The following is a 19,139-nucleotide window of genomic DNA, read 5'->3' as shown; positions in this document are numbered from 1 at the left end:
TGTCAAAATGAACATGGATGATACTCCTCTGGTGATCTAATTATTGAGTTGATTTTAATCCTAAATATAAGACCTATTTCTCATATTTATTAATTTTTCTTAAATTATTCTTGTTGATGCTCCCTCAACTATAATCAAATAAAAGAGGGAGGAGGATATTAATAATTAAAAATGAGTATGGTATTTTAGGAAAAATATGTCATATTTCTTATAATTAACTTATTTACCTAACTTTCTTAATCTAATAAAATTAGTTAAATATGTCTTATATTAAGGACTGAAGGAGTAGTATATATTTGTCGAATTGGCCTGAAAAAAAGATACACATTAATTAGTGGAAGAAATTAAAGACGCAATGCATGGTTTACCATAATGAGCGGCACACACACACATATGGTTGACCACGCGCAATTGATGGTTGTTTTCCGAGATCTAGTCCCATGTTTTCCTTGACTTGTGTCATGTAACCTGTTCTATTTTAAATATAAATTTAGCTGAGGGACTTGGTCTTTTTTTTTTTTTTTGAGCGGCAGAGAGATTGGTTAACAGTGGAAGTTTTCGTGTAAATGATACCGTTGCAATTTTTTTTTTTACAAATAACTAAATAATTTTTAATTTTTACATTGAACCTTGTCTTTCATTTGTCGCGCATTTCGTTCCTCTCCTAGGATATAAAGGTACTGTCTGTATTACTATGTTACACACAGACGAACAATACTTTGCTCGTCCAACTTACTCTTCTTTCAACTTGTAACTCCCAAAATTTTCATAATATTCACAAAACAACGTTAAAAATGAAAATAAGAAGAGGTCTTTACCCATTGTGCGTCACGGACGACGTATGTAAAACGTTCCCTTCTATAATGGGAATATAATGGAGGCCCCGCAGACGTAGTGGCCATTTATATTCCAATAATGTGGAAATGTGAATGGACATATAGTTGGCTTATAATGATATGTACTGTAAGTAACTGTACATCAATTTAACTACAGTATCGAATAAAATAATGCAAGAGGTAATGAGTACTGAGCTGACAATAAGAATGCGCATGACTTCTATTTCTAGAAACCTGGACCACATACACCAATTATTTTAGTGCTAATACTTATCAAATCTCAATTATTTAAATTTAATATGAACAGTCAAAATTTTAATATTTGATATTTTTGCTTTTTTAAAAATATTTTTCTTTTTATAGGTATATAATCCAAAATAAATATAATATCTTAACTGTAAGTTTTTTTAAAAATAATTTGTTTATTTAAAATTTATTAATTAAAAATTTTGAATCTATACCATCAAAACTAATTTTGAATGGTTTAGATCTACCGTAGCGATGAGCATTGAAACTGATATCTTTTCATTAGTTTGTTGACTTATATGAGCAAGTTGAGGATGTCTTTTTCCACTAATACCTGTAGTTACTGGCATCTCATCCCATCGCATTTCATTATCTTCCAATGATGACGACGTCTGTTATTTCTTTAGCTCTGGTTTTGTTCTTAGTTCACCTTACGGTTCTCTCCGGCCAGCCTAACTTCGTTTTTTACAAGTGTTTCATAGGAAAGGGAACCTACCCAAACAAAAGTCCCTATGAAACCAACCTCAGTACTCTCCTTTCTAAAATCACTTCCAACACCATTATTGACCATGGCTTCTACAGTTCCAACTATGGTCAAGCCCCCAACATAGTTCACGTACGAGGTCTGTGCCGGGGAGACGTGAATCCGATGACTTGTCGGAATTGCCTCAACGATGCCAAAACCCTTCTCCCAAAGGTATGTCCAAATCAGAAAGAAGCATTTGGGTACTATGACTTCTGCACTTTTCAATACGCAAGTCGTCCATTGTTGGGATACCTGGATCCTGAATTTGCCCACAGTTTCAACAACCCAGAAGATGCAACAGACAAAGAAGAGTTCACAAGTGCGCTTAATGATCTAATGCAGAGACTGAAAAGCGAAGCTGCTTCTGGGAACTCTAATTTTAAGCTATCTGTGGGATGCAAAATAGCTGATGAGTCTGAGACCGTTTATGGTCTTGTTCAGTGCTCGCCAGATTTGTCTAGGCCAGACTGTAATGCTTGCTTGGAGAAGGCGATCTCAGATATCCCACTCTGTTGTAAGAACAAGATTGGTGGCAGGGTTATTAAACTCAGCTGCAATCTTCGATTTGAGAGGGTTCATTTCTATTATGATTAAACTCTGATCTCTTGGAAATGTGAGTCAAAATATATATTAGTTACCCTTATGGGTGCATCTCTATACGAACTTGGCTTATTTATGTGTTTAGGAATAAGTGACCCACGCCTGGGACTAGGAGTAAATTATGCTAAATGCAAGGTTGTTTCAAGTGTCATGGAAATCTATATAAATAGGTAGAGTGGTTTGTGTCTTTAAAAAAGAGTACTCGTGTATGGCAAGTCTTAATAATACACATGAATGCTTTAGATTTATCTCGCTCTCTCTCTCGCTCTTCCTTCTCATAAGCAACAACTAACCAAATTACATAAATCAAAATGTTGATTAAAATTAGTTAAAAGCAATGATTGTGTTAGAAATATAATTTATTTTTTAAATATAATCTTACTCATGAAGAGAGTAAATGAGAGAGAATGTGTAATAAGTGGTGTAAAGACATATATTTAATGGGAAAAAATGTAAAGAATATTTAAAATTTCAGACAAAAAATATGTTGCTTATATTTATATTTAGGATCAGTTCTATGTAAAAAGAAGTGGCTTATATAATGTAGTATATTGGAATGGAGGAGTATGCGTGAATTTGTCTCTGGGAATATAAAAATTAATATTTTTCTTTGAAAAATAAAAAATTGATGATTGACAATAAGTATGATCATATTTTAACGTAGTGGCCATTATATTCCATAATGTAGAAATGTGAATGGACATGTAGTTGGCTTGTAATGATATGTACTGTACGTGACTGTGCATCGATTTAACTACAGTACCAAATAAAATAATGCAAGGGGTAATGAGTACCAAGCTGATAGTAAGAATGTGCGTGACTTGCATTTCTAGAAACCTAGACTAGCTACATACACCAATTATTTCAGTGACAATACTTATCAAATCTCAACCATTTAAATTTAATATAAACAGTCAAGATTTAATACTTAATATTTTTTTTAAAAAAAAATATTTTCGTCTTAATAGGTATATAATCATACTGTAAGTTTTTTTTAAAAATAATTTGTTTATTTAAAATTTACTAGTTAAAAATTTTAAATCTAGACTATTAAAACTAATTTTGAATAGTTTAGATTTTACCGCAGTGATGCAATGAGCACTTAAACTAATATTTTTCATTAGTTTGTTGACTTATATAAGCAAGTTGAGGATGTTTTTTTAACTAATACCTGTAGTTTACTGGCATCTCATCTCATCACGTTTCATCATCTTCCAGTTATGACAACGTCTGTCATTTCCTTAGCTCTGGTTTTGTTCTTAGTTCATCTTACAGTTCTCTCCGGCCAGCCTAACTTCGGTTTTTGCAAGTGTTTCATAGGAAAAGGAACCTACCCAAACAAAAGTCCCTATCAAACCAACCTCAATACTCTTCTTTCTAAAATCACTTCCAACACAATTATTGACCATGGCTTCTACAGTTCCAAGTACGGTCAAGCCCCCAACGTAGTTCACGTACGAGGACATGGAGATTAATTTTTCCAAAAATTAAATATATGTAACTTTCTTACATCTTTCCGAATGATTTTCTCAATATATAAAATCTTGTTATATGAATCAATCGAATACCTAAAAAATATTATAGACATTAATGAGATGAATATCATTTATAGTAGTGATTTTTAATAAAGCGAAGACAGACTGGATATGTGGGGAGAGCCATAATGAACTCAATAAATTACATACCAGTTTTCACACTTTGAGAAGATTTTCAGATATACAAATATCAAGGGAACAGGATAATCCTTCACATCACTCGTTTTCCTTAGGAAATTAAACTTGATAATAGGATGAAAACAGTAAATATGGTAAGCTGTCCAGGATTATTTAAATTTAGAATAAATTCAATGGAAACTCAACTATATAAAATGAAAAAAAATATATTAAAGATGAGGTGAGACTTGAGAGCCCGAGAATTCGATATGTATGCAATAAATTCATTTGCAACTTCACTTCTTGATTATCTTATGCGTATGCCACGCGTTTGTGTATTGTTGGATATAATATTAAAGATTCTCTTCTTGCTAGTAATTCAGTATTAATAATTTTTTTGCAAATAAAAACCTTAAATGTGATCTCATTTTTGTGCAATTTATGAAATATTAAATATATACTGGTTAATAATTAATTGTAATTTTTTTGGCAAAAAAATTGTAATTTTTAACTTTTCATATTTTAAATTGGTCGCTGAAATACCTCCTCTTGTTTGTTGGACTATTGACATTCATTCATTTAAATTTTCCCCAATAAAAATGTTGTATTAAGTAGGAATACCATGTTACACCTGAAAAATAGGAATTATTCGAAACAAGATAATTGATGTGATATACAAAAATAAATAAGATCTTATATTAAGAACCAAATTAAACTCGTTGGCCAAGGGAGAAAAAAAAGAATCAAATCAAAGTCTTCGACAAAGATGGAGTATCATGCGTTTGCTAAAAGCTGAGACACTTTGGACTTGAGCCCAATTTGGCACCATGGCTCGACCTCATTACGGATTGAGTAAAGCCCAATACTTTATTCCTAACAAAGCCTTCTCTAACTTTGATCATCAAAGACCAGATCCAACATCACAATGTTCACTGACGTTTCAAGTTTGTAGCAAAAAAAACAAAATATGAAAAATCACAGACGTTATCAATTAATCAAGCCCTTCAAAGTTCAAACTAAAACCTATTTAAATAATTTGATTAGATTAAAAAATTAAAAAAATTAGTTAATTATAAGAAATATGACATATTTTTATTAAAACACTGTAATTATCTTCCTTAATATTCTTACTCTTTCTTTTACTTGATCATAGTTAAAAGAGTATCAACAATGATAATTTAAAAAAATTAATAAATGTAAGAAATATATATTATATTTGGAACTAAAATCAACTTAATATTTAAGTCTAATATTAATGACAGGAAGAGTAACTTTTGTATAGAATGCAAAAGAATAAAATGGATATCACGAGGATACCACTCCAATTTGGTTGGTTAGGTTAGATGGTCATGGCCCTGTTAATCATAGAGGATCTGCCACCTATGGTTGCATTATTCGAGACAAACATGGTAGCTGGATAAAGAGATTTTATTGGGAAAAAAATATAAAAGCTTGGATATCACCCTAAATAATATTATTGTTTCTTTTATACAAAAAAAAAAGTTTAGGTAAGTTGGGTATTAGAAGCTTATTACGGTTAAAATATGACTCCAAATTCAAAAAGTGCTTATAAAATTTTTACATATAACTTACTAACAAGGCCCTCATATTAGCAATGGGATTTGAATTCACAATTGGCAACGCTATTTAAGGTCTTAAATTTTGTTGGGACGAGAGATGTAGAAAAATCAATGCTTTTATTGATTCTTTTTCGTTTTGGGTACAACTCTTTTTATTGATTTGGTGAAAGCCCTCAATGTTATTCAAATGGACCTTTCAATCGGCCTTATCTTTCTTTGCCCCGCACACCAATGGGCTCTATATAGACATGTTTTTGTTTCTTTTCTTTTTTTCGGCCAAAACGACATGTTTTTGTTTCTGATTCTGGTGATTTGCATCGCGGGATTTTGAATTGTACTTGTTTTTCTCTTAAAAAAAAGAGTTAACATAAACTTTAATCCTCTAAATTTTTCCTTATCTTAGTTTTGATTTTTCAAGTTTCAAACCATATTTTTTGGTTTTTTTAAAGTTTTTTTATTTAAAACATTAGTCCCTGTAATTCAATAAAAAAATTAGACTATTTTGTCCATTGAGGTACTAAAATCTATAGTTTGAAATTTTATAAATCAAAACCAAAATGAGAACAAACATAAGGGACCAAAAATTATATTAACCCCTAAAAGAAAGACAGGGCTTTGTCGTATTAAAGGAGTACCTAGCTTTGCACTCATTTTAGTTATGTTATCAATCAAGACCGGAACAAGCGATAGGAGATTTTTTTTTATAGCTAAACTAGATTGAGACCAATTCCTGTTCATCAAGACACTGAACAGATTCAGATAGTCATTCGCACCCAAATGTCTTTGATTTGTTGAAGGCTCTGAAACATATGTACTACAGTACTAATTAAGGTTCTTGGAAGGAACCTTAAAATTCTGGCTTGCATTTATCTCTGTTCGAAAGATTTGCAGCTGAGTGAGCAAAGAACAAGAGAAAAAAAGAGAGATCTGCAGCTGAGGTGCGTGCTATATACGATGCTTATTGGGCGTTGAACTTGAACTATCGAAAAGATACACAAACTCACGACCACATGAAAAAGTTTTCTGCCTCAGTTAAAAATAAAAAGAAACAGAAAAAAAGACCTCCAAACTCCTGAAAAAAGAATCCTCCCGCGTGGGGATCAGACCAGACTTCAGCTGTCCTCTCAAGATTGACAGGAATATTAAGAGAATGGTTCCAAAACCTTAGTAATTATCAGAAGATAGTAGCAGCCAGAGGTTAACTCATCTATTCAGCATAAAAACTCTCATTACTATGTAGTGCTCCCTCAACTCAACTCCAGTTCTTAATATAAAAGTGAGTTGAGAGGTTAAATTTGATTATAAATATAAAATTTTAACTAATTTTGTCTCTCATCTTTTTTAAAATATTCATATTGACTATAGGTGGTTATAGCAAGAAATAATTTCAATTATTCAATGTACATGATTGAATATAATAGTTTAAGGACCAATACATATTTATGACAAATAATCAAATTAATTAATTTATTTAATATTTTTAAATTGGTTATCTAACTCTTATATAAGGACCGGAACTACTTTTCTAATCCTTAATATAGGAGCTAATTAGGGATTTAATATGTTGGTCCTATATATAAGACCTATTTCATATGTTTATCAATTTTTTTTAAATTAACCCTATTGATATTTTTTCAACAATAATCAAGTGGGAGAGTGAGGAAGAGAATTAAGAAAGATGCTAAGGGTGTTTTAGAAAAAACATATCATATTAACTAGTTTAACTAAAATCCTTAATCTACTCAAATTAGTTAATTAGATCTTATATTAAAAATTAGAGGAGTAATATTTTAAACTAGTGTTTTAAAGTGTGTCTACATCAGTTGGACGTAGAAAGTGATTTTGTTTTACCGATATAAATTTAGAACATATTATTATGTACACTCATGTGTTACCCTTCCCAGACCAATATGATGAAAAGCTCTTCCCAACCAACGAACGTAAAAAATTTTGTATGCAGTAGTGATGCTTTTTACTTTCATAGGAAAGAATCTTAGCATTATATGGATCAAGAAATTAAAGTTGAAATGTTGCGTTAACAAGGCAGGCTGAATATATAAGCTCGGTTTTTTTTTTGGAGTGGAACGTAACTTGATTCTATTGTGATCATTCAGCTTGATTCTTGTTATTTATTGTGATAATGAAGTCCGACCCGCAATTCATGCCAGATCAAAGCATCTCCGGCTTCATGAAGGGTCAAGTAATAAGCGTAATTTTGTAGTAGTGAAAGATCTTAACAAGTGGGCAAAAAAAAAAAAAAAAAGAGGAAAGAACAAGTTAATATATGTTCAATGATGACAACTATTATGAGATAATATAATGTATTCTTCTAGTCGTTAATGTAAAACCTAAGTGTTAAGTTGATTTTGATGCTAAGTGTAAGATTTATTCATCATATTTATCAATTTTTTTTTTCTAAATGACCCCATATTGATATTTTCTCAACCATAGTCAAGTACGAGAAGGGGCTAGGATATTAAGAAAGATGATTTTGGTGTTTTAGAAAAAAATGTCATATTTCTTATAATTAACTAATTTATATAACTTTATTAATTTAATTAAATTAGTTAAATAGGTCTTATATTAAGAATATGAGTGTTATTTTAATAGTTCTGTGATTGTTAACTATCTAAGCTAGATTTTCATGCGAGCAGCGTCTGCTTCTCCATCATCATCATCATTAATGTTATACAAGGTAAACTAATTTAGATATTTAAGTGTTAGTTTTTCTGAGAAAATTATTAAGCATTGGACATTGGAGTTTATTTCAAATGATAGAATTTTTGAAAATCATTTATATATACCCTTATATCCTATATCAAACTAATTCGAATTCTTATTCTATAATACCATACAAAGCTGGTCTTAATTAAACAATAATGTTCACTCAAAAACATTAAACGATAATGTATTGGAGGGCTCCTCCAGATTTGTTTCTCTTTATTGTTCACTCTTCAATAATGATACTCCTCTAGTCTTTAATATAGGACCCAATTGTTGAGTTAGTTTTGGTCCTAAATATAATACCCATTTCTAATATTTATCAATTTTATGGATACTCCTTCAACCATAATCAAGTAGAAAAGGGAGATGAGGTACTAAGAAAGATGATTATGGTATTTTAAAAAAAATATGTCACATTTCTTATAATTAACTAATTTACCTAACTTCTTTAATCTAATCAAATTAGTTAAATGAGTCTTATATTAAGGATTGGAGGAGTATTTAATTTGCAAATCCAACAAGCTTGTTTTTTATGGAGACTAACGGGTCTTGTTGTAATATAGTTATAGAGAAGATCTTAGATATGCTGATTATCTAAGAAAATACTTCCATGGTATGCATAGTAACTTTTTATATCATTATTAATTAACCTCCACCTCCACCTCTTACGCTGATTATCTAACAAATCAGTTGGAATGATTTCGGTATTTATTCAAATAAAAAAAAATCCAACAAGTTAATTAGCAGCCAAAGCAATCAGGGACTATATTCATAAAAAAAAAGTATCTTTTAATTTCAACAAATAAATGACAAGGATTCATTCCCTTTCTATTACTTAGCAACCTATATAAGCAGGGAACCAGTTTCGGTGCTCATCCATTTGATGAGCATCATAAGCTAATCAAATTTGAACTGTTCATATTTCATTTGAGTGGTTTAGATTTGATTTCTTTTTTATTTTTATTTATTTAAAATAATTATTTTAATATGTATAAAATCTAAAATAGTGATGATCTCTTAATTATCATTCTTTCAAAAAATAGTTTAGTCTATTTAAAAATAATTAATTAAAGATTTTAAATTTGGACTGTTCAAATGAGATATAGATGGTTCAGATCTGATGAGCTTATAGTACTCATCAAAGAGATGAGCACCGAAACTGATTCCTATAAGCAGAGATCAGCTTGGTAAGAATATCCTTAGCTTTTAATTTCACCACATAAATTACCGAGATTCATCCTCTTTAACCCCTAATCAATTGATCTCCCACTTATCCATTTCTACGTTAATGCCCCACAGTATCTTTTTTTTTTTTTTGACCAGAACACAGTATCTTTTTTCTTAAATCAACTTGAAGACTTGTAAAAATATACGATATATTTTTTTTAATTCTTCTTTGCCCTTATGGGGTATTTGCTCTTGGCTCCACACAGGCGCGCGCACACGCACCCATATATATCCCTTTCAGAAGAAGACAAACTACTATGCTAGGCCCGAGGCTATATATACTCTCTCCAACTTTTTGAACTGAGCCCTATCTCTTCCCTTGTCACTATTGGTCAGAACATGGCAGGAAAAAAAAAGTACAACTCATCAACACTCAGACACTGAAGCAGAACCAGCCAGTAACATGAAACGCGAAGGAGCAGATCAGTTGAACCCTAAAGATCCAGAACCATATTCATCACTAAGGCGGAGGCTGCGGCGGCGGAGGCATCCCATTTTCATTAAACGTTGGACTTTGCTCCGGCGGCACCATAGAGTACGTAACTGCTTGCAAAGAATTCATCACCCAGAAAGAACCTCAAGTTTTCGTCGAAAAGCAAACTCTCATCATCAGATGCCGCCTTCACCACCGTAGATTCATACGTGTGGTAATTATCATGCGGAGGAACCATAATGTTTTCATCAAATATTTGATTCTCACCAGCCGGTGGCACCACCGTCGAGGACTGATATGTATCGGAGGTATCCAGTGGAGGATTCATAATGTTTTCATCAATAAATTGATTCAAAGCCAGTTCTTCTGTCAAGGATCCACTTGCAAAGAAGTTATCATAAGCTGCAAACATCATGTCACATCAAACATTATGCCCTGATTTTCTGATGCCATTGACGAGGATACACGTGTTGAAGTTGTCATTGTTGCTCACCATCATATTATCCCCGAACATATGATTCTGATGAGTCCCCGCCGGCACTATTGGTGACGATTCGCCTGTGTTGAGATTTTCATGGCCGTTCAGAATCATGTTATTGTCAAACATATGATTCTGAGTCCCCGCCCAAAGCATTGAAGACGATTCACCTGCGAAGAAGTTGTCATGGCTGTTCAGTATCATGCTACCCTCAAACATATGATTCTGAGTCTCCGCCGGCATCATTGATGACGATTCGCCTGTGGAGAAGTCGCCATGGCTGTTCAGTATCATGTTATAATCAGCCAGATGATTCCGAGTCCCTGCCGGCACCATTAGTGATGATTCACCTGTGTAGAAGTTGTCATTGTTGTTCAGCATCATGTTGTGGCTAAGCATATGATTTTGAGCCCCCGCCGGCGCAGATGATAATGATTCGCCTGCGTAGAAGTTAGCAGGGGGTGTAAGTATCATGTTATTATCAAAAATATGATTCTGAGTCCCTGCCGGCACCATTAACGATGATTCACCTGTGTACCAGTTGTCATTGTTGTTCAGCATCATCTTGTCGTTAAGCATATGATTTTGAGCCCCCGCCGGCGCCGACGATGATGATTCGCCCGGGTAAGGGTTACCACGGGATGTAAGTATCATGTTATTATCAAACATATGATTCTGAGTCCCCGCCGGCACCATTGACGACGATGCTCCCGTGGAGAAGTTGTCATGATTGTTCAGCATCATATTATCCTCAAAGATATGATTCTGAGTCCCGGCTGGCATCACCAAGGATGACAATTCACCGGCGTAGAAGTTACGAGGTGGTGTAAGTATCATGTTACCTCCAAAATTCTGATTTCCACCGGGGCCACATGAAAGCTTCGGACTTTCTTGGAGCTCCGGATTCTGAGTCAATAACGTGGTAAAAGAACAAGTTGGGAACTCAAATGTCGAATCCGGAGGCGATTCAGAGAACAGCCCAAGAAAGTTATAAAAGCTTGGAGGTTGAGAGAATATTTTACACAATTGCCTTAGTCGCTCCTTCATGATCTTTCGCTAAGCCTTAGAATGAGTTTGACATGGCGCAGCCATCCACGTTTCGTTATGCATTTCTCTCCTTCTTTGCTTCAGTTCCTCTGCTCGCTTATCCTCATAGGCGAACTGTTCCATAATTTCCTTAAGCTCAGCTTTCTGTTGATCCACCGTCGGTGACTGTGGCACTTGACTCTTCTACCTCGCTATCACTGCGTCGACGTCGGGGCTGCCGAACGTGAACGGCTTGCCTACCGGAGAGATCACCATGAGAGCCACTTCGGCGCCGGTGAGAGCACAGAGCTGGTCTGCCTTCTTAAGAAGGCCAGCTCTACGTTTTGTGAAGGTGACACTGCGCTTTTTAGCGTCCTCCATCGCTTTGACTTCGATCTTTTGCTGCCCTTTCGTCTTCGTCGGTGGAATTGGGTCTGCCATTGTTAAGATTGAACCATACAAAGAAGAAAACTCACAGATAATTAGTTGAAGAGCTGTTTTGAAAAGGCACACAGAACATTGGGATGATGGGATGGTTTATAAAAGAATACAAAGAGCTATAGAAATAACTCATGTTAATGGTTACAAAGGTGCTTTTTCAGAGTGACATAATGGCAAAGGATTCTTAGTGTGTAAACGTGTTCGCCATGGAGAAAAGCAGAGCATTAATCCGTTGTTAATGCCTTGATTGTGGTATTGGTGCCTGATTTTTTAGTTACTTGCTTTTATTAATATTTCTGCTGTGTATGCACATTGTTTTGCTTACTGTTGTAAGTTGTTATGTTTTCTAAGAGTTTTTACATTGTAGTAAGTTGTTTCTGGCTAGATATTAAAAGCAAGGGCGGGTGTCTGCTGCACCCTCTAATGCCCCTGTTTCGAGCCGTTGATTGCATCCAACGGCTCGAATTCTATGACGAGGACATTAATTGGTGGCGAAGGCATGAAAATTATAGTGTACGTATACGTAAAAGGGAGATTGAAAAGAAAAAAAAAAGTACCTCATGAATTTCAAAATGATAGATAGGTGATTTTGACGGATTTTGACATGTCAAAATCATTATAAAAATAGTTAAAACTATTACAAGAGTAGTCAATTTAATTTATTTGTTTTTTTAAAATTCAATAGGTATATTAATGTTATTTTCCCTATGAAAAATCCTTAATAAGGATATTTAATCTGACTTACTTTACAAATCCAACAGACTAATTGTTTTTAGGGATTGATAGGTCTTCTGAAACATAGATAATGGTCATGCTAGTTACCTAGTAAAACATTCTCATAGTATGGATAAGAATTTTGGTATCTTTGATTAACGTCTATCTGTTAGGGAGGAGGTGGTGGGGTTTGATAAAGGTGGATAGATGTTGCTCCGCGTGTTCCTTTGATTTCTGATGATTCCACCAAGTTAATTGGCAGCCAATGCAAGTGGGGGCTACATTAGTGAAAAATATATGTACTCTTCCGATTCTTAATATAGGATCCAATTCTTGAGTTGATTTTGATCTTAAATATAAGACCCATTTCTTATATTTATTAATTTTCTCTAAATTGCCTCTATGGATATTCCCTCAACCATAATCAAGTAGAAGAGGGAGAGAGGGTATTAAGAAAGATGATTATGGTGTTTTAAGAAAAATGTGTCGCTTTTTTTATAATTAACTAACTTACCTAACTTCCTTAATATAATAAAATTAGTTAAATGGGTCTTATATTAAAGACTGGAGGAGTATATTTTAATTTCAACAAATAAATGACAAGGATAAAGGATTCATTTCCTTTGTATTAATTAGCAACCTATAAAAGCAAGAGACAAGCTCGGTAAGAAAATCCTTAGCTTTTAATTTCACCAAACGAATTACCAAGATTCATCCTCTTTACCCCATAAATTCGAATTAATTCATCTACCACTTTCCATTTCTACATTAATGCACCATGCATATATCATAATTTTTCCCCCTTAAATCAACTTGAAGACTTCTAAAAATATACGATATTGTATTTTAATTTTTTTTCATTCATCTTTACCTTTATGAGTATTTGCTTTTGGCTCCATATATATCCATTTCAAACGAAGACAAGCTATATGTAAGCCCTAGGCCATCTATATCCATTTACAGAGTATGACATAAGTATATGGAAGGAGTTTGTCTTAACTTATGAAAAACATTCTTTTAAGTTATTTTAAGTGTTATACCTAACAAGATCTCAATTGGTTGTGAAGGTGTGTGAAAATCAAAGCGTGTGTGACGCCTTTTGATTTAAAAAAAAAAGGCCTATTTATTTTCTTGTTTTGGAACCGACTTTGTTTTTAAAAACAAAAAATAAAAAAATTGTTTAGTTATTAATTTTTAATTAAGTGTTTATAAAAGAAACTCAAAGCAATTTTTACATATTTTATTATTTTCTATTTTTTTTGTCTTTCTCTACTTTTTTTTTTACCATTTGGAGTCATGTTTCTCACTTTGTTCATTTGGAGTCATGTTTCTCACTTTGTTTCTCATATTTGTTTATATTGTTTCTTAGTTATCCAACTCTCCATTCATCCATTATTGTTATATGGCCCATTTGGAATAGCTTATAAATAGCTTATAAGTAGTTTTTTAATAGTGATTTACAGAATACGAAGCAAGTATGTGAGAAAAATTATTTCTTGACTTATGTGAAACGTGCTTATGCGGAATTTCCACCTCTCTTCCAAACGGGACCATAGTCTTTACTTTGTCTCTTACCTTCTATCAGTTCTGCAAGTTGATTTTGAAACAATTATTCCAAACAAGTTTTTATTTGTTTAAATGTAAATATTTTAGAACAATTATTGAAACATAATCTTTTTCAAATGAATTTTAAAAAGTCATTATATATATAAAACTATTTTTAAAATTAGAAAAAAAGAAAACAGAAACAAACAAGGATAAAATGATTCAGGACCCATTCTCTTTGAAGATTCTCTCGGAGCTTTTTGCCATTTCCCCGTCAAAACAGTATCACATTTTTCTCCTGAAATTCCAACGGCTTGTCAGAATAATTCATCTCTGTCTTTCCATTTTATCCTACTGGATGGTTCGCTTGACTCTATATATCCATATATTTTATGAGAAAATAAAATAATATATTTTTTAAATGATAGAAAATATGATTATATTACCTCTAGTCTTTAATATAAAAGCTTATTTGACTTTTATTTTAGTTCTAAATATAAGATCATATCCATTTTGTTTCTCATATTTATCTTTTTTTTTCTAAGACAGTTGTTGTAATAATGGTAGTTCTAGCCAATACACTTAATCAGCAAAGATATTTTAGGAAACACAATATCTATTTATTACAAATAACTAACTTAACTAGTTTCTTTAATTTACTCAAATTAACTTATGAACTTTTAATAACCGGAGGTAGTACATTGATTCAAAGTGTATCATGATATTTTGCAATAAACTTCTCAATAAGTGTGACAAACCCAGTTTGCAAACTGACAAACATTTCGAAAAACTTAAAGTAAAACCAGTAAACCACTTATACTTTCTTGGTTTTGATCAATATTGCTATTTCAGTTAAATTTTTCATCACTTGAATTGATTGCACAAAAGGATTCTCCCCACAATAATATATTAAAAATTGGACCACATGTTTAAAACTTGCCCCGTCTCTAAAAATCACTCTGATCGATTTTCAACTCAACAGTCACTTCAAAGGGTCTCAACCTCATTAAACTCAAAACGATCTAAAGTGTTGGAATGGGCTACTTGTCTCTTCGGGTGATAGTTTAGCTGTGCGGTTTGATTTGATTCCAAAAAATAATGTGATATGGATAAAAAAAAATCTTGAATTGAATGGAAAATTAAATAACAATGTTGACTTTAAGCTATAATTAATTCCTAAGATCCTTTAACTAAATAAGTTTAGGTATTTCTCTCATAAAGCAATAAATGGCTTTAACACCCCATTCATAGCTTGGGATATTAAGTTTTTATACAGTATATTAGTACCCTCCTTTTTCTCTTTATTATAACTCCAACCTGACTACTTTACATTGATTAAAAGAATTTATTACAGATAATTTTTTGTTCTGAAATTTTCAAAAAAATTACCATTAAATTCATTAAATCCCAATATCAACTTTTCTCTTGGAGAGAAAGTCAACAAAATTATTTTGTAAGGGCATTCGCCATGAAGAAATTTTTTCCCTAGTTTCCCTTTATTTTGTAAATTGTAAAGAGCTTAATGGCTAAAAAATAATATATATATGTATGTATATATATCTGTGTGTACAATACTTATTTCCCCTTCCCCTTTTTTTAATGTATTTGAAGCCTACCATAAATGTATAAAGAAACCCTATTCAAATATTTTATGTAAGCTTTTTCAATGATCTATATGAAAAAGATCAATTGAACCAATGCATTATATTCTTAATTTGTGGGCCACACATTAGCACGATTCATTAATTGAACAATACCATTCGAATCTTGACGAATATACACAAAAGGAATAATAGAAAATGTGCAACAACAAATTGAGGGGAAAATAGCAAATATAATAATAATTTTATTATTGTCATTATTATTATTATTATTATTAAAAAAACCACACGGTCACAAACTAGCCCCGAAAGGTACAGATTAATTAATTAATGGTAGAAAGCTATGCAAACATGCTAAATAATGAGCAGCATGTGCACAACTTAAAAGATTAAGTCCAGGATATATTATTTTATACTCCCTCTGGTATTTATTAGGGAAAACTAATCTCTCAATCCTTATATTTGATTGAATTTTGAATTAGGTCTCTACATTTTTTTTTACTTTTTATTCACTCCTTATTGTATCCTCTGTTATCTATTCAAGTCCTTCCTTTTATGAAACATTAATTTGCCGTTAGTGGGGGCGATGTAGCCATCTTACTCAGCACAAACATTAACACAAAAAGAAATATTGACATCAACTTTTTTCTTCGGTTATTCTTCCCCACACCACTTTCTTCTCTCTCCTCCCCTCTCTCCCCCCACATTCTTAGGGATTTTTCAATGATGATTGGCAACGGCTTTTACTCCTCCAAGCTCATACTTTCTCCCTCTTCTTACTCTTCCTCCTCCTTCCTCTCTAAACTTCCCCAAACTCTCATTCCCCACATCCCATCTCTCCTCTTCCTTCATTAACCCCTCCACAATTCTCCACCATTATAAATAGCTTATTACACGTACCAAGTAGAAAAAGATTGTATACTCATTCTCTTTTTTATTGTCTCATCGAAATTTCACTTCAACTATGGCTTTGCTTTTGAAGGTTGGGGAACGATTTGTACGGACTAGAGAAGACAAAATAATAGTATTTAACATGGTCGATATGGCCAATGGTGCTGATATTGAGATGAAGTTTCCAATGGTGCTGATATTGAGATGAAGTTTCTCCTTTTAGAACTTGCCATGAGTAGCTCAGATTGTGAAAGAGCGGTGGTGGTGAAAGTGGTGAAGAAGCCATAGGAGAAGAACTAAAGATGGAGATGGCCGAAATCTGAAATAGAGGACAGTGTTTGTACCTTTTTATTTTCCTATGGCTCTCTCACCTATCCCATACCCAATTCCTTTCCAGTGTTTGTGCTTAGTAAGACAGCCATGTCACTCCACTAACGGCAAATTCGTATTTCATAGACGGAGGGACTTGCGTAAGCAACAGAGCATATAATAAGGAGTGAATAAAAAGAAAAAAAAAATGTAGGGACTTGATTCAAAATCTGATGTAACTATAAGGACTGATAGATTAATTTTCCCTATTTATTATATGGCATTTTAAACTAATTCTCAATACGACTAAGGAATGACTGTTAAAACATTAAATCTATCTTAAACTGATAATATTTTTCGAGTTTATCCCTAACTTAAATAATTTAGATAGAGAAACACAAAGTTGGATGAGTTTATTAAAAAGATCATGAAACTGTATCAATATATTGCGACCAGAAAATCTACGTACAAAGAGGAAATCAAAAGAAAAATCATCTCCATTCATCATCCACTGCTTCCTCTAGCTCAAAAGGGGGCGTGGTCCGAGTGGGTCACCAAATGTACGGAAATCTTATGTAACTCTTAAAAAATTTCATAATATTATCACTTGCTTGCTTTTAAAATTTTCAGTGCTATTTATCATCAATAAAAGACGTCAAAAATGGAATCCTTGGGTCTTTTTTTGCGCTATGCATCACGGATGACGAAAAATGTCGCAATCTACAATGGGTATATGGAAACCCTGCTAGTGGGCTTCAATTAATGGTTTCTGATAGCCGCCCATTGCAATGACAATGAATGCAGGTGGTCATTGTTATACTAGAATCTAAATTATTTATCTAATTTAAATAATTTAAATTTAAAATTCTAATCTGTCATTTTTTTAATAATATATTTAGTTTTTTTTTAAATTTCAGATATAATATTATATTTATTTTAAAGTATTGATACCATTTTTAGCCTTGGAAATTTGATCTGGTTTCTCAAATTTAAAATTAATAATTTTGGTCCTTGAGATTTGTCTTCAGTTTGGTCCACTTAATGATATTTGGTTTTGATAACAAGGTTTCAAGAACCAAAACTAAATCATTTCAAATTTTAGGAATCAAAACTAAAATGAGGTTAAATTTCAAGAATTAAAAAGAACATTAACCGTTATTTTAAATTCTATATCTATTAAAACAAAAAATTGTTTGATTTGGACCATTTAAAATTATTCTAGATAGTCTATATTAAAATCGGCAAGCAATATGTGGAATGTGCTCCATTTATAAATCCCAACGTGGAAATTCTTGAGTTGAGTGGCTCATAATGATATGTGCTGTGCATCAAATCAACAACATTATTGAAAAAAATTAATAAAGCAAGAGTTAGTGACTATTGATCTGACCTTATAATTTGTATCTTTTCCATTAACTTGTTGACTTGTCTACCGCATAAACAAGTTGAGGATGTTATTATCGTTGCTAAATTAAGTACACAGTCATATCCCTCATCACACTCCATTCCAATCCTGGCAACCTCTTGTATCATTTCTTTGGCTCCGGTTTTCTTCTTTCATCATCTTATCATTCTCTCTGCTGCCCAGCCCAGCTTCGTTTATCACAATTGTTCACTTGGCAAAGGAACCTACATAAAGCCAAGTGCCTATGACGCCAACCTCGATGCTCTTCTTTCTAGTTTCACTCTCGACACAGTAATTGACTATGGCTTCTACATAAAGTTCACGCACAAGGGCTTTCCCGAGGTGATGTGGAGCCATTTTCTTGCCAGAAATGCATCAACGATGCCAAAACCCTTCTTCCAAAGCTGTGTCCATATCAGAAGGACGCTTTTGGATACTATGACATCAGCACTTTTCAATACTCAAGTCGTTCCTTGTTGGGGATATATCGGTTTCCTGATTTTTCCCACAGTTTAACAATCCACAAGATGCAGAAGACGCAGAACATTACACAATTGCCCTTAATGATCTGATGCGAAGTCTGAAAAGTAAAGCTGCTTCTGGAGACTCTACTTTAAGTTCGCTGCTGGATACAAAATGATAGGTGATGAGTCTGAAACTATTGTGTATGGTCTTGCTCAGTGTTCGCCGGATTCGTCTAGGAGAGATTGTGACGCTTGCTTAGGGAACGCTATCTCAAAAATCCCAGATTGTTGGGAGAACAAGATTGGTGGTCGGGTTATAAAATTCAGCTGCAATCTTCGATTTGAGAGGGTCCCTTTCTATTATGATTAATCACCCGGTTTTAACAAGTTTCTCAGCTTTCAGGTGTTAGTTTTGTGTGACTTTTGTCCTCGCTAGATTTT

At 32.9% G+C, this 19,139-nt stretch overlaps 1 protein-coding gene and 1 long non-coding RNA gene across 2 annotated transcripts; both read left to right on the top strand.

The window, feature by feature from the left end:
- Window positions 1-1,731: 1,731 nt before the first annotated feature.
- LOC114724971 (cysteine-rich repeat secretory protein 38-like) lies at window positions 1,732-2,202 on the top strand. Its single transcript, XM_028911437.1, has one exon. It carries the CDS (start codon window positions 1,732-1,734, stop codon window positions 2,200-2,202), a length of 471 nt encoding a protein of 156 aa, XP_028767270.1.
- Window positions 2,203-2,775: 573 nt separating this feature from the next.
- Window positions 2,776-18,740, top strand: LOC114724935 (uncharacterized). Its single transcript, XR_003738366.1, has 3 exons — window positions 2,776-2,786; window positions 10,591-10,596; window positions 18,565-18,740. It is a non-coding gene; the product is annotated as an uncharacterized LOC114724935 (long non-coding RNA).
- The last annotated feature ends 399 nt before the right edge of the window (window positions 18,741-19,139 follow it).

Source organism: Neltuma alba, unplaced genomic scaffold (assembly GCF_004799145.2).
Source record: "Neltuma alba isolate B1F8T4 unplaced genomic scaffold, ASM479914v2 tig00012206_pilon, whole genome shotgun sequence".
NCBI classification, from domain to species: domain Eukaryota; kingdom Viridiplantae; phylum Streptophyta; class Magnoliopsida; order Fabales; family Fabaceae; genus Neltuma; species Neltuma alba.
Note: the sequence above shows the minus strand (reverse complement) of the source record. Positions and strands in the feature narration are given on the sequence as shown.

What these genes read in the sequence shown, in the direction of transcription:
- LOC114724971 (XM_028911437.1), top strand. Translation starts at nt 1,732, where the DNA reads ATGACTTGTCGGAATTGCCTCAACGATGCCAAAACCCTTCTCCCAAAG.